Source organism: Agelaius phoeniceus, chromosome 11 (genome assembly GCF_051311805.1).
Source record: "Agelaius phoeniceus isolate bAgePho1 chromosome 11, bAgePho1.hap1, whole genome shotgun sequence".
Classification (NCBI taxonomy): domain Eukaryota; kingdom Metazoa; phylum Chordata; class Aves; order Passeriformes; family Icteridae; genus Agelaius; species Agelaius phoeniceus.
Genome location: NC_135275.1, coordinates 18,723,880 through 18,739,367, shown reverse-complemented (window position 1 = coordinate 18,739,367; position 15,488 = coordinate 18,723,880). Strand labels below are relative to the sequence as shown.

Below are 15,488 nucleotides of genomic sequence, written 5' to 3'. Positions count from 1 at the left end.
AGCCCTTCGGCATCCTCCAGCCTGGACATGGAGATTGCCAGTGGAACAGACCACACCAGGCACAGCTGGACTCACTCCTAAAATCCACTTTCTTACCCTGCACTGAAGTTTTCAGGTTTGTCCAACACAACTGAAAAAGCTTCTAAGCAAAGCTGCCACCAACCCTTTACTGACATAGATCTAGTGCCAATATCCCCATGAGGGATGTTCTTTCCTGCTCCTCCTGGGTTCTCCAACCCAGCCAAAACCTTGAGGTGCTGCCACCCACAGCAAGAAATTGACCACAAAAAAATCCAGCTGACCACCAAAAGCAAAATCTAAATAAAAGCAAGAACTCAAACTTAAAATAGCAATTCCATCCTAGGCTGCTAATAAATAGATTTTCTAATGCAGTACTGCTACATTCTAATATTCTGAAATTACATTACAAAACCTGCTGGAAACACTCACAAGCTTTTACTCAAGTATCTTCTATGTAGAAGGAGTGGGACTGTTCAGCTGTAGTTCTAGTAGAGTCAGGCATTTTTGCTGCGTTGGTTTTAAAATTGAGCTAGTAATTTTTAATTCAACTGAATTAGGTACTTTCTACTCTTAAAAGGTATTAGACTTTGAAGACACTGGGCAAATTCAGTACTCCTGTTTACACTCAGGGCTCAAGCCCCCTGAGACAACACTCAATAACCCCCAATGCTGCTGCAGCAAGGTCCACAGAGAGCAGGAACTCAATGCTGTGAGCACAGGACCAGAAGGGATGAAAGCAACAGAGACAGGAGAAATGATGAAGATGGGAAGACACAAGAAGACTGCAGCTGGTTCCTCACCAGCAGAAGCCAGGAGCAGCTGTTGGCATGTTGGCTGAGAGGAGGTTTGGGAGGAGTGAGCAGAGGGGATGGGGATCCTACCATGCACAGCTGAAGAAGGGGTGAGGTGCTCCTGTGTAGGAGTGCTGGGCACAGGTGACCTTGCAGGAGTGACAGCAAGGCAAAGGGGGGCAGGTACCCCGAGGCCTCACAGAGCCCATGACCTGATGAGCTCCAAGGGGCAGGGAGGGAGGGAGGCAAATGACATGAGCCCATGGGAGGGGGCTGTGTTAAATAAAACCCACCTGGTTTATTCCTTACTCTGCACCACATGCTCTGGTTCTTTCCACTTTGGCAGGTACTTGCAAAGCCCAGGTGGGATCTGGTCTGCAGCTTCATTCCCCTGAGTGATTGCCACAAACACAACTGGACAGCTCTGGTGGAACCAAGGATGCCAACCAACACCAGGTAGGGACATGGACACATCCATGGCCAAGTCACAGACACAGAAGCACTGCAGGGACTTCAGATGCACAGGAAAACAAGATCCACTCACATGGAAAACGAGGGACTTACACAGATGTATGTGAAAAACCAAATGCTTTAATCCATCTATCAAGAACAACAGTTCAAATTATTTCATTGGATACATTAATATTGATCCATAATTTACAGTGCTATGGACCATACACAAATTATTGCTGCAGTCAACAGCAGATGAATATCAACATTACAGTACCAAGCATCATAGCAAGAGGCAGTAATTAATGTCACTTTTTCAAGAAATATAGGTATTTATACTATTATCAACATCAGCTTCCCCCCCAGTGCATTTTATGTCAAACAACATAAATGTAAGTGCATTATTTTGTGCTTTGTGCTTTCCTTATGTACCTTCTTTTTGCTTTTACAGGTTGTAAGAGTTAAATATTGCTTTATAGGCCAAAAGCAGTAAAGAAGAACTTCTCATGGTACTCTGCACATCCCTGCCTGTTGCATGGCTTTGGCAAAGTGAGAATTGGTCGTTTCCCCACCCACCTGCTCAGGGAAGCCACCGCTGCCCAGCGTCACACACGTCACTGTCACCAGACTGGGCAACAACTTCTGTCCATCTCACTCCACCCAGCCCATGCCAAACCATTCCTGTGACTGCTGCCTCTGCCCCCCGCCACCAACCCCTCCAAAATGTCACAGCCACACCCTCCACCGTGCTCAAACAGGTAAAGGCACCTCCCATTAGCACCCACTGGGGGCCTGTGTCTCCTAGAGGTGTCCCCACTGCAGTGTCACCATTCCAAGGGTGGGCAGGCTCAGAGGAGGGCTGTAACCTATGGAAACACAGGGGGAAGAGTGAGCAGGGCACGGCCAAGTTATGTGTTACCCCAGAAAACACAAGGTATGGGAGCACACAACACAGCTGCTGCAGCCACAGAGACTTCTGCCAGGGAATCCAACTCTTGATGGAATGGTTGGCCTTGAATCCTAACTCACCTCCACACAGCCAAAAATCAGAAGTCACGGCTGTCAGCGAGTACCAGTGGTTTCACATAAGCTTGAAAAATATTCATATACCACAGTCTAGACTTGAATTTCTGAATGCCCAAGGCAGGCACCAAACCAAAAGCCTCATTCAATACATTCAGTGGTTCTCAGTTACTACACTCCAGCATGCACACCCTGATTTGTTGTACCAACACTGCAGAGCTGCCCCATTCTTTGGGGAAGGGCAACACAGCCCTGTGTTACAGCTACAACCATTTTTTACAGATTTTCCTACCTGTCACCCCAGCCAAACAGCAGCACCAAAAGCTTGTACCCCCACACTTGACTCAAGAGCTATGGCACAGCTGCCTTGCAGGGACTGGGGGCATTTCCTGCCCCAGGACCATGGTGACAACAGCACATCCTGCAGCCTCCTGGTCCTGCCTGGGCCAGAGCTTCTCTACCCTAGGAAAGACACATTCCCAAAAGCTGTGTGGGCTGAGGGGGAGAGGCATCATTACAACCCAACTCCAGCTCCTCCTTCAAGAACTACAAAAGAAAAGAAAAAAAGCCACAACCCCGTGGTTGCATCAACGCTAACACATCGCTGGCGGCTCAAGCGGGAAGGGAGGGCTGGACACAGCCACGGGAAGAGTGACAGGAACACAGACCCCGAGTTCCACAGCCCTGCAGAGCCTGAGCCCCTGTGCTGGGAGCACAGCTGCCAGGCAGGGGACACCAGGAGCCCTCGCCCCCATTCCATAGCAGGGAATCCTCCTAGGGAAATGTCTGGAAAGAGGGCTCAGCGCTGTGGGAACTGCCATCACTACCCCCAGCCACCCTGTCCTACCCGGTTCACATTTGGTTTCTGAACACCACCTGCTGAGCCCAAGGTTTCCTTGGAAAGCTGGCACTCAAGTTACTCACCGTTGCACCCATCCTACGTAATTTCCAGTGTAGCACAAAGGAGAAAGGGAAGCTCTGGTTTTCTATCCGTAGGCACCATGCTACACCTCAAGGCCCTACACACCACCACCCCAAAGCTCTGTCTACGCCACACTTCAGTCAGTGCTAGTCGAGGAAGACTACAACTAGAGTTTAAGGCACTTCATTCTGAACGAGCCACGCCTGCCAGTCAGCTGTAGGCTGCCGTGGAGAACTCCATTCCCTCGAACACCACCTGTCTGTCACCTCCGTGGAACACCTAGGCTGGATATAATACAAGGAAAACTACCGTTATTGCATAGGACTACACTTGAGTAGATAATGCACCAAACTACTTTTACAACATGGTTGCATGTTAAAAATTAATAACATTGTTATCAAGTAACAGTTATTTGCAGATACAGTAATTTACTCTTTTTTTTTTTGTTGTTTTTTTTTTTCTCTTATGTCAGCCCCAGTGCTGAAATAGAACACGAATTGCTCTAACGGGTATATTAACTACATAGTTATGTTTCCAAGCATATTACTACTTTTTTTCTGTATCACTAAAAATAAATATGTAAGTTCAGTTTCTCTACAGAGTTGTTTTATTACCTAATCTAAATTTTTACTCTACCTTAAATGCGTTTAAAAACATTTTCAAAGTGAGACTGTAATATACAAAATATTCTCAAAATCTCTCTTAAAACACAGAACCCTGCATAAAAGCTTCCTTTCAAGTGTTTACAAAGAACGCAGAAAACTTCCAATGAGTTTTAAAAATGTCAAAAAATCGCTGCAATATTAAGAGGCAAAAATCTTACAAATGAAATACAAATAAATTTAAAACAAAAAGTTGAGGATAACTAAGGAATCCATGCAAATCAAAAGAAACTGTACAATGCAATTAAAAAAAAAATAAAGCCAATTAGATATGTACAACATAATGTGCCCAGCTATAATATGCATAATTTTTTTGTCCAAAGAGTGTATCCCAACTTACAGTGCTCCTGCTTGCTTTGCCATTGGCAAAGCCACCCATGTGTGTCACAAAACAAAATAAAAATTTAAGAGGAAAAACTTGAACCATGATCAAAAGGAAAACCCAAATCAGCTCAGAGTAAAATTAAACAATACTCTGAGGCACTCATATCTCCCTGCAGTTTCAGCAACAGCATTTTATATCACAATCAACACAATCAGGATGTCTTAACACTTGGGTTTAGTTTCTTTTCTGAGTGAAGTCAGGCGGGTATTTTCCCTAAACACCTGTCATGTCAGACCAACATTTGAGGGACACTGTATCTTTAAGGCAGCACTATTCAATTAATACAATTACAAATTGGACTTTTGTTGTTGTTGTTGTTTCTTTACATTCTTAAACTTTACATTTTGTTTCCAAGTAAATAGGTTGCATTTACAATCCTACAATTACCCCCTCCCCCCCAGTAGAAACAGACTCTTCATCTGTAATTCTATTGCTTTGAGTAGATTTGACCAGTTCAAAGTTCTTGGCGAATCCAGTTCACAGATTCTGTACATATGCTGTACAATATTTTGGAGGCATTGGTAGTTTTAAAATAGAATATACAAGTTTCTTCACAAAAATTCTAAAAAAAATTCTATATATATAATATATACACACACGCACACACACTGATGAAGCACGAGGGGAAAAAAAAAAAAATCAAAAAAATTCTACAAAAGGGTAAATTATTTCATCTACTGATCAAAGAACCAAAGCAGTTTATGAAAGGTGTGGCAACAGGTGCTAACAGGCATGGTCAGTGTCCTCCATGCTCACGCTGCTCCGCCTGCTACTCGTCTTTGATGCCCCGGGAGACACGGAGGAGAGCAGTGGGTCAGTCACTCCCACGGGGGACAGGGTATCGTCCATCAGGATGTCTTCCAGTTTGGATCCCATTTTGGCAGGAACTCCGTAGGTGCCAGCTGGTTCAGTCACGTTCCCCAGGTTGTCACTGAAGGTGATGGTGCCGTCAGTGAGGTCCAGGGTGGTGGTGCAGGACAGGTCTGTGTGGTGCGGCATCATCTCCTGGGTGCAGTTGTCCAGCACAGGCTCCTGTTTGATGACCCTGTTGACCATGTCAGGGGAGCAAAGGCCTGTGGAGGGGACAAGGGACAGTCCGTGTGCCCGGGCTTGCATCTCAAGCTCCTGTGAAGGAGAAAAAGGGGCAAATGTAAAGAAAATCTGGAAATAAAATCTGTTGTCTTATGCTCGTCTCGCAGCTTCCAGTTTCCTTCTCCTGTACACATTTCCTCCCTTTCCCATAGTGACAAGGGCTTGTACCTTGCACACTCCAGCCCTGCAGATTTTCACCTGAACAGCAGAGTCTTGAAGAGGTGGGTGAACACCATCCCACACAGGCCCTTCACACTCCTCCTCAGCACCTAGACCAGAGCCAAAACCCAGAGCCCTGCAGCACAGACATGTTCCCCTCAGGCTTCTTCTCAAACCAGTGCCAGGATAGGCAGGTTTGGCATCAGGTAGGGTGAGGAAAACATTTAAAAATAGGAAAAAAAAAAAAAAAAGAACTAGCAAAAGCATGTGTTTTTAGTAATTTTTAAAAAGTCATATGTGAAGGCACAGCATGTCTATGTGATCCTTATCAATCCCTGTTGAGACTCTGGAGGGGACATTTCTCACTCTACAAGTCTGGCAGAGCTGGAAGAGGTCAATCAAAACTGAGCAACAACACTATTCCTGTGCAGAAAAAATCACAAGGAAGTCACAGGAAGGTTTCAGACTTCACACAGAGCCAGGATTCTTCAAATTTCCATGAAAATTTTAAATCCCACCTTCACATTTAATCATACAGAAACGCTCTCTCACAAATACATCAGCAAAAGAGACATTTTGTTTCTACTTCTGCATTATACTAGGCAATCACAATCTCTGTTGTGATTGTGCTGTTTCTGGATATTCCTGTCACTGAGGCTGATTATTACCCTTTTCCATCATTTCCAGGCTGAAACAAGCTTGTAATGGCACACTGCAGGATCGAGGAGAAGGTGGAATGAGCAAGCACTTGTTCCATCAGCTAATGTGCCAGAACCAGGAGTTTCTTATTCCATGATTAATCAGAATCAACACAAAAAGGAAAACACACACTTGAGGTTATTTGCTGCCAGATGCATTGCCCGTTATTCAAGGGTCTGGGTTTTATGGTATTTTGATTGAAGGAGCCAGAGCAGATGGGTAATACAAAGCAAGATGAAAAATGTTTAAGAAGTGATCTCACTTAGCTTTGAAACACCATTGCTTGATGCTGCTCTGTGGAAGGCTTGTGTGTTTTTATCATCTCATTCTAGCAGCAGATTGCTCAACCAAGTACAAAACTGTGCTGAGGCTCAACTTGACCTGTTCTATTTTAAAGCTGTTTACTTCCACACTTGACTCTCAGGTATTTGCAGCTTCATTATCTCCCTGGTGGATTATCTGGGGTGTTGAGGGGTCTCCTGGCAGGCTGCAGCTGCATGCAGAGCTCAGCTGTTCATGCTGCAGGGGAGCAGCAACACGGGGATATCTGGGATATCACTGTCTCCATGTTAGGTGTCCTTACACCCAGTTCTGGTACACTTTAATTACCCTTCTATAGAGAGAGGTGGCTGTCCAGAAAAAAACCCTGTATTGGCATCAAGATTAAGGTTTCCTATCCAGCTTGAGGTGAAGACAAAGGAATTAGTTAGAGAAATGGAGTTTTCACCCTTCCATTTCTGTGTAGCTCAGAACACTGAGAACCTGGGTGAATCTAACAAGGCAACAACCCACAGAGAAAACATATTCATGCCACCTACTGCTTTTCAGTGCTGAGGAGAACTGTTGTACAGTTCTACAGACTGCAAGCAGCAGGGAAGACTCCCAAAGAGCTGAACTTAATTTTGTGACTATCAACAACTACATGATACATGAAGTCCCAATGCCTTAGGCCTGGCAAACAGAAGAATATATTGCTATATAAATATTTTTGATTGTACGGTTTGGAACTAGCACTGGCCATGGTAGAACAAAAACAGACCACTCATAAGTGCTTCTACTAGAGTGTTAGGATTCTTTTTTTTTTTTTTTAAGATATTTTTGGCTTTTTCAGGAAAAATCTCTGCAGATTTCTCAGCACTGCCTGCCATTAATTTAAACTCTGGTTCCTTCTAACTCGCACCCCACAAGCCACCACTATTTGCAATCACACGCTGCAACACCAAGAGCATTTGCAGCTCATTTCTCAGCAAACCTGTATTCTGAGCAGCAGGTGCCTGTTGGCATGCTCCAGCTTCTTCTGCCTGTTCTCCAGCTCCTTGGTGCGCTGCTGTTCCCTCTGCAGCTTGCGGATGTAATCCACCGACGCCTTCAGGATCGTTCCCTTGTTCCAGCGCATGTCGCTTTGGAAGGACACAAAGGGCCAAGGTAAGGCTCTGTCTCACAGCTGTTCCCTTCACACCTGTACCTGTGACTGCTCCTTATCCACACATAACACCCAGCTGCTATTGAGTGCAGGTTTGTGGATGCTGAAGGCGTTTGCAGTGCGCTAGAGGGGGCTGGAGCACAGCCCTTGGGAAGCGCGTTTGCTTCAGAGAGAGAGAGAGAGAGAGAGGCTGCTGCATCACCATCTCCTCACATCATCTCACTTTCTCTAAATGGGCAAAAAACATCTTACTGCAGCCTGTCAGAGAAAAAATGCAGCTAAAAGAACCAAAGCAGTGTGTCCTGGAGGTTGGTACTAAGACATATTGTCTTGCTGGCCTTGGAGGAGGCTGCAGAGCCTCTTTGCAGAGTAACTGTGGAGTTGCTCCACAAGCAAGGGCCTCAAAATACTGGAAAATCTCCCCAAAATCATCACGGGGCATTGATTTAAGTGGACTTTCAAATTTCAGAGCGAGGAAGATTCCTTGCTACTGAATCAGCATTGAGAAAGTGTAAATACAAGCAAAAAGCACCAAAATCATTGTAGAATTATCACAAAGAACATCTGGGAAATTACAGCAAACACTGACAAATTATCAGTGAACAAGCACAGAGTTATGCTCTTTATTTTCCTTCTTTTTCTCCTTTGGAGGGAAGGGGAATGGATGGCTTCCCAGATAAACTGCCCTCCATTTTCACTGAAACAGGGACCAGTTCTGTCTTGTCAAGCTGTAACATCTAATTAATTAAAAGAATCACTTAGCAAGACATGCAGCCATCTAAGCAGCCAGACCAGAATAAGGTTTCCCATCCTCACAACTCTAGTAAGGCAGTCAGTGACTCCAAGCACCAAAGCCCAGATTAGAGACAAAAATAATCTAATTAATACCCACACAAGCAGGTTCCAAAAGGGGAAAAATTAACACCTCAAAAAAAAAATCTTCAAAAAATATAATGAGACCTTTCAAGCATTTCTGCTGTCACAGAGTGCTAAGAGCAAGTAGAAAATATAGGAATTTGGGTTTTTTTTTTACCTCCTCCCTCCCACAATCTCCCTGGGCATGTTGTACTTACGGATCATTTGACTTGGGTATCAAGGTGCCCAGTTCTTTTATACGATCATTAATATTAAATCTTCTTCTTCTTTCAACTTTAGGAAAAACAGCACAAATGTTACAAGTAATATTCACACTTAATCACAACTTATCTATTTTTTTTTCAAAGATTTCTTTAAGTGCCACTGAAATGTATGCCTGAAGCTTAAAATCCAGTGATAATTTATTTTGCTCTCCTACACATGGACTAAGACAGAAGTTCTGTCTATACTGTATATTTTGGGACTGCAGAGTTTAACTGAGACTAAAAATCAGAATGACTGATTCTAGGGATAAGGTTCACAGACAAATTCAGAGACAAATGTTCAGAGGCTCAAGGAAAGCCCAAGACAGAAAAAAGGACAAAAGGCACAGTCTCTTTTTTCAAGTAGTCTTCCATGTCCAACACTTTGAGGATCCAAAAGTCAAATTTAAATACCAATTTTCCTGCATTACCTTTTCATGCTATGGAAAAGGCTTCTGAGTGGCTCAAGGCAGGAAACAGTTCCTTTTTTCTACTACTATAAAGTATAAAAAGAAAAATTATGGATCCTTTAATAAGTCATAAGATGCTCATTATTTTAAAACACTTTTTTCCAATTTGGAAATACAAGTTCCTTTCAAAAATAAAATTTATAAAATTGCCATACTCAGCACCCATTTGTTGTTTAAAGTTACAAATTGACCACATATCTAACATTTTTGAAAAAAATTAAAATTAAAAAAGCAAAATTGTGCAAGGTGGATTTTGTAAAAGCAATTGGGTCACATGTTGAACCCAGCAATTCCATTGATAACAACCACTCATTCACTTGCTTTATTGAAAATAAATAAAAATACAGTTACAATTCAGTAGTAGATTTAAGGACACATTTTTCAAGAATTTGAGATATTTGATCTATGGGCATAACACAATGATCTAGTGCTTTATACTATGTGCAGTACCTCATCCAGATTTAAAATACCAGTATTTGAACATTTAATACTGAAAACCATTTTGAGAATTGGTGCAAAATGTGAGGAACCAAAACTTACTCAAGTTGTGATTGTCTTTCTTTTGCCTCTCCTTAGCCAACGCTCTCGCTTCCGACTCTGTAGGAAAAACACACGTGTGCATGTGAATGAGGGAATCAGAATTAAACCAATCCCATCACAGCCTTTCAGCCTGTGAAATGCCTGCACAGGAAGCCTGATGGGTGTTTGTCACACCAATCATTACCCCCATTCCAAGGAGCAAGAAGGGCTTGTGGATGCCAAAACACAAGGCTGGGACTGAGCTTCACCTCTGCACCTGTGGAGCATCTCTTCCCACACTTCCAGAGTGACTCCCATGATGGGAATGTTTCCCACGGAGGCCCTGACTCAGCAAGGGATCCGAGGACAACAAAGTGCTGAAATCCAGCATAGCTTCTAGGTGTGCACACCTACCCCAGGGGAGCTGAGCCACGGGAACAGCATGCCCAGGGCATTGCTGCCTGCTCAGGATGTGACACAGGCAGGACTCACAGGCTCTGCTCACCCAAATTAAGGCTGCACCCTTCTGTGGCACGTGCACACACACCACCACAGCACTCAAGGGATCACTTAAGGGACCTGTTAAGAATAGTGTATTTTCTAGCTATGCTAACTGTTTCTATTATATGAAGAAAAAAACAAAAAGGTGAAAAATTTAACACTTTTCCTAGCAATAAAGTTGCAAAACAATGGTTCTTGCTTGGGGAAAAGCAAAAAAGAAAGGAATGGCAGTCATGCTGCACAGAATTTCTCTCCTCAACTCAGAACTGCCCTTCACCTTGCTCCACACACTTCGTATCTATCTTTAGTATTCTAATATTATTGCTATTATATTCTACAATAATAACATAATTATTAACTTCAGGATGCAATAGTTCAGGCAACAGCACAACTAAATTTCTTCTTTTCAGTTTTCATTTGGTCCTAAGTTTCTCAAGCAATTTCAAGTATTTTATCTTTGCTTTACCCCTTCTCATTTTTTTTAAAAGGTGAGGTCATTATCCTTGCCCCATTGCATTCAAATCCCCAAACCAGCAAGCACTTTGCAGTCCCACAGTAAGTCAGTGAGGAGCAATGAGTGCATCATCTTTTATCACACATTCCATTGTGAAAATAATCCCTCACTGTAGCCAATAAGTTTCTTTCCTGTATTACTTTGTTTTGATCAGAAAAAGACTCATCTAAATAAATTCAGGTAAGCGTAGCAAATAGACATTAAACTTATTTCAGTTCTGTTTTGACGTATTGAGGACTTCAGTAAGACCACTTCACTCACAATTTCCCCTCTCTTTCTGCCTTCTTGGCCTGAAGCCTGACACAAGCACCTGCAGAAAATCCACCAGTTTGCACATCCAAGCTGGGCTGAGCTTGCAGCCTACAGCCCCTGGAACTTTCTATACTTGGGGCCACAAAACTGCCTGTAATGCAGGACTTTGAGTAGCTCTCCTCCCTTCCCAGCCTCCTCTTCCCTCCTCCATCTCTGTACAAGCTTTGCTTTTTTCTAGCAGCCACAAATCATTGTGTGCTCTGTGTGTCTTTTTTTTGGTGCTGAGTTCAAATTCTGTGCTGTCCTATAAATGCAAATATCTGCTGGCTCAGAGAGGTGGCATTTCCTCCTGGCCTATTAAAACTGCTCTGCTTAATCTAATTTCTGCCCAGAACCTGCTTTGCAACTGAGTCAGCCTGTGAGTTTTCACAACAGAAACCCAGAAAGATGACAGACAAAAAAGGAACCAGACCCCTACCCTACTGCATGGTCAGTGACTCTCTACTGGGCTTAAGAACAGGCATTTCTGAGCATTAATGATTTTGCCATCAGTTCTAGAGTGGATCTTCATTTGTTCAGCCTACACACAACCATTCTTTGTATTTGTACCCTATGTGTGGTTATATCCTTCTAAGTGAGCAGAAATAAAAAATACCCGCAAATATGAAACTTATTATTTCCTTCAAACTATCTTGTTCCTGTACACATGTGCTTGAGAAAAAGGTTTTTAGTGTCCCACTCTCCTGCCCCTGCCTCCCACAGCTTGTTCAGAGCATCGCTGCAGGAACTGGCATAAAATTTTAAGGAACATTTCATTTTAATTTAGTGATGCATATTCATGGATCACAGAATGGCTTGGGTAGGAAGGGACCTTAAAGATCATCAAATTCCAATCCCCCAAGTGCCTAATTTTACATTTTAAAGGATCTACATGCCCAGACTTCACATCATAACAGGTTATTTGTTCATTACTGCCCTCCCCTACTGAAGTAAAGCCCCAATGTGCATCATTCCTCAACATGAATCCCACAGAGACTCCAGATGTGAAGTTGTTAAAGTTTGGTGTTGATAGAGCAAACAGTAAGCCCAAACTAGAAAACAGCTCTGGAATAGGTGCATGGAAGCTTCCTAGAACAGAACACAGTGCAGGTGTGACTGTAACAATTAAGGACTTTATATGAACTTGTGGCAGTGAACACACACACACCCACACATGAACACAGGGTGAAAGTAACTGTTCATCCATACATTCTTTCCAATAATCACAGAAATTTTGTCCAGTATCACCCGAATTAAAGTGATACTATTACTCCAAGGTGGTATTTTAGATGTATTTACCTGTGAGCTCCCTTTTTATATTAGGAAGATTAGCTGGACATGAGTTGCTGATGTTTAGTCCTGGAGGAGGCATGCTCTGGTTGCCATAAAGGTCAATCAAATTGCCAGACACAGGCAACTGGAAAAGATAAACAAGGAAAAGGATCATTTGGTTTGCCTTTATGAATGCCTTTGTACAGAAGAACAGAGTCAGGATATGCTAAGTAATCTGTGCTCTTTTCCATGTGCAAACAGAGCCTGCAAGAAGGTCAGCAAAATCCACAGATATTCATGGGTAAGAGGGATAAAACATCTACACAGGGAAAGTTCTGTTCTTTCTCCTCAGAAGTATGCAGACTTAAAATATTAAGAGGTAACAGAAGAAGTAAAATGCTGATGATATTGCTGCACTGCTGCTCCTTATTTTTCACTAAAACTATTACATCTATATTCCTTAAACTTCTCTCACATCTCAAAGAGCCTACAGAACTCTCCCAAAGAAACCCCCTACTTTTTCCATGGATATGTGAGTGGAAGCACTTTGCAAGTTGTCACATGCTGGAAGAAGAACACTGTATTAATTAATCACATTTTTCATGTGATTTGAAAGCTACCTACACAAAAAACATTTCAGTTTACTTTGTTTTTTGCCTTATATAACAAGAACGCACACCAGTAGGAGGAAGATTATTTTTACAGTAAGTTTCCTCAATTGCTTGTTCACTCTGCTGTGTTTGTTTAGGTATTTAAACAAGTAGATTTATACAGAAATAGGACAGTATTTCAACAAGATCTATCAAAGCTATCCCTTTATATTGAAACATATTTAAAGAAGCTTGCAATTATCCTGAGTGGATTATTTTACCCATCTCTTCTTTGGTTTTGAAAAGACAGGTATAAAACACTCAGGTGTCTTATCTGAGTGGCAACACTAATCATCACTGCTGCAAAGAAAACCAATCCCTCCAAGACACTGATCCTGCAGAGATTAACTCAGGTATTAACTTTACACCCATGTAAATAATGCCGGTGAATACAATGCAGTGAGTCACAGCCAGGACTATTAAACTCCTACTGATGGGCCTTGCCAGACTGGGACCCAAGAAAATTTCTCTGCCATATGGAAGCAGCTTAAACAGGAGTGGATATGTAAAGTACCACCAGCTAGAAGCCATGCTGATGGTTGTTGAGAACAGATAATGGCCAGCTACACAACCAAAGTCCCCTGGCTCAAACTTTAAGAGACAGAGGAATAAATGTAACTGAATTCTCACTATGAGTCAGCCTTATTGAAAAAGAAAAAAAGGAAAAAAAAGGAAGATCTAACAGTGCTGCTCAGGTCACTGCTGTGCTGGTTGTGACCTGCCCACATTAGTGCCACTCAATCTCAGTGCTCTACAAGGCTGACCCTTGTGTCTTTGGGTCCCCCAAACACATCCCTGACACCGACACAGCAAGAGCATCACACACCCTTCTGACTTGGATGTGCTTGAACTGTTCATGCTCCTAAGCATGGGCAGAGCACAAAGACCTTGTTTGTAGCCCAAGGACTTGAAGTTCATAACCAGACATGTGAAATCTAATTAGGAACTTCAGGGAATTTAGAAATAAAAAAGATTTTTTGTTAGAAATCTCAAAACTGGCATCTCAAAGCCTGGGTAAAGCAACCAGGTTGTAATGAAACATGGAGAACACCGAGCTGCTTTCCCTACTGCAACATGGACCCTGATTGTTACAACAGTTTATGATTGGTTTTTTTTCCCCAAAGGAGTCAAACACTGAGCCAGATTTCCATGTCAATAAACAGGACCAGTGTGAGCAATGATCACAAAAGGGGACAGAGAAGACAGGCAGCAACTGCTGAACGTGCACATGTGCATGGCTGCTAAAGCTGTCCACAGGAATGCTTATCAGAGAAATTCACATTAGGGGGAGGGAGATGCCAACAATCTCCACTGATATCAGTGATCCATGAGCAAAAGACTGATCAGCTCCTTTCTTTGACCACTTAAACTCCACAGGTCAAAGCTTCAGTTGTAACATTTTCCTACACATGGTCCATGCTCAGTATGAGTCCTGAGAGGCCTCTTCTCCAGGATGGCTGCAGGTCACATCTCTAGGACTAAGTTACAATAATTCCTTTCCAAAAACATGAAGTGCATGCAACACTCTGGGCCGTGTCACATAAAATACCTGCAGCTAAAGATAAGTTAAAATTGAGGCACATCCTCAGTTCTCAATTTTATAACAGCTCCCAGAGGAATAAAATCAGTTGACTAAGGTAAACCAAATAATCATTTGTGCAGGGTTTAGGGAATTGGGAAAGGGCAGAGGACCCCTGTGCTGAGGGCATTGGTTTAAGATGAACAAGACAACAGCGTGGTGAGCACACAAAAGTAGCCACTAGACTTAAATGGGGCAAAAAAAGCCCAAAAGGAATTTATTATGTGCCCACTGCAGTGACACCTGGGCATTTATTTCAATTGTTTCTTATTTGAAGAATCTGGGAAAAAATACACATTGTTGGCAAACATTTTGGCTCTAAGACAGTCGAGCCTTTCACCACCATGCTCAAATACAAGAAGGGAGAATGTCAAAACTTCCACGGCCATTTCAAAGGGAAGCTGGAGACTCAAACTTGAGAAAGACATGGAATTTTCTGGAGCTAAGGAAGCTCCTTCCCTCTCTTCTTCAAATTCTAGCATGTTTCCAACCTAAATATGGTTTTCCTTACAGCTTTCTTAGCTATTTCTGGCTAAGAAGGAATTAAAATGCAGCATCAGCCAGATCATCCACCTTTACTCTTCCAAAAAGTAAATGAAGGAAGGGTGGCTTATGCCAGGTTTTGCATGTTATCTTCATTGAAACAGCATGGTTGAAAATGCTTTCACTTGGGAGATTTCACATTTCAAGGTCCTGGCATCACATATTGCACAAACACCAAGTAAAATAAATTAAAATCTTCCTATCACTCTGCATCTGCTTCTTTTTTTTTCCCTAATAATGGCTTTTATATAACAGAAATTTGAAATATGGTAATTATGACTGCAGATTCATCATAGTGTACATTCATGGGAGTCTGAGGCTTTCATTTCTCCTCCACTACTCCAACAAAACAAGCACCCACATTCTGTCTAAAATCACAGAGACATCAGCTGTATGATAACAAG

General features: G+C 42.6%; 1 protein-coding gene across 4 annotated transcripts in view; it reads right to left on the bottom strand.

Annotated features, from left to right (window-relative positions):
* Positions 1–1,383: 1,383 nt before the first annotated feature.
* MITF (melanocyte inducing transcription factor) overlaps positions 1,384–15,488 on the bottom strand; it is a 99,854-nt gene continuing 85,749 nt past the window's right edge. For all 4 annotated transcript variants that reach the window (XM_054639878.2, XM_054639879.2, XM_077184524.1 and 1 more), the window contains 5 exons: positions 12,340–12,457; positions 9,756–9,812; positions 8,701–8,776; positions 7,457–7,604; positions 1,384–5,379 (listed from right to left, as the gene is read on the bottom strand). In XM_054639878.2, coding sequence (XP_054495853.1) covers positions 4,978–5,379; positions 7,457–7,604; positions 8,701–8,776; positions 9,756–9,812; positions 12,340–12,457 — 801 coding nt within the window. In that variant the 3' untranslated portion in view covers positions 1,384–4,977. The remainder of the gene's footprint in view (positions 5,380–7,456; positions 7,605–8,700; positions 8,777–9,755; positions 9,813–12,339; positions 12,458–15,488) is intronic.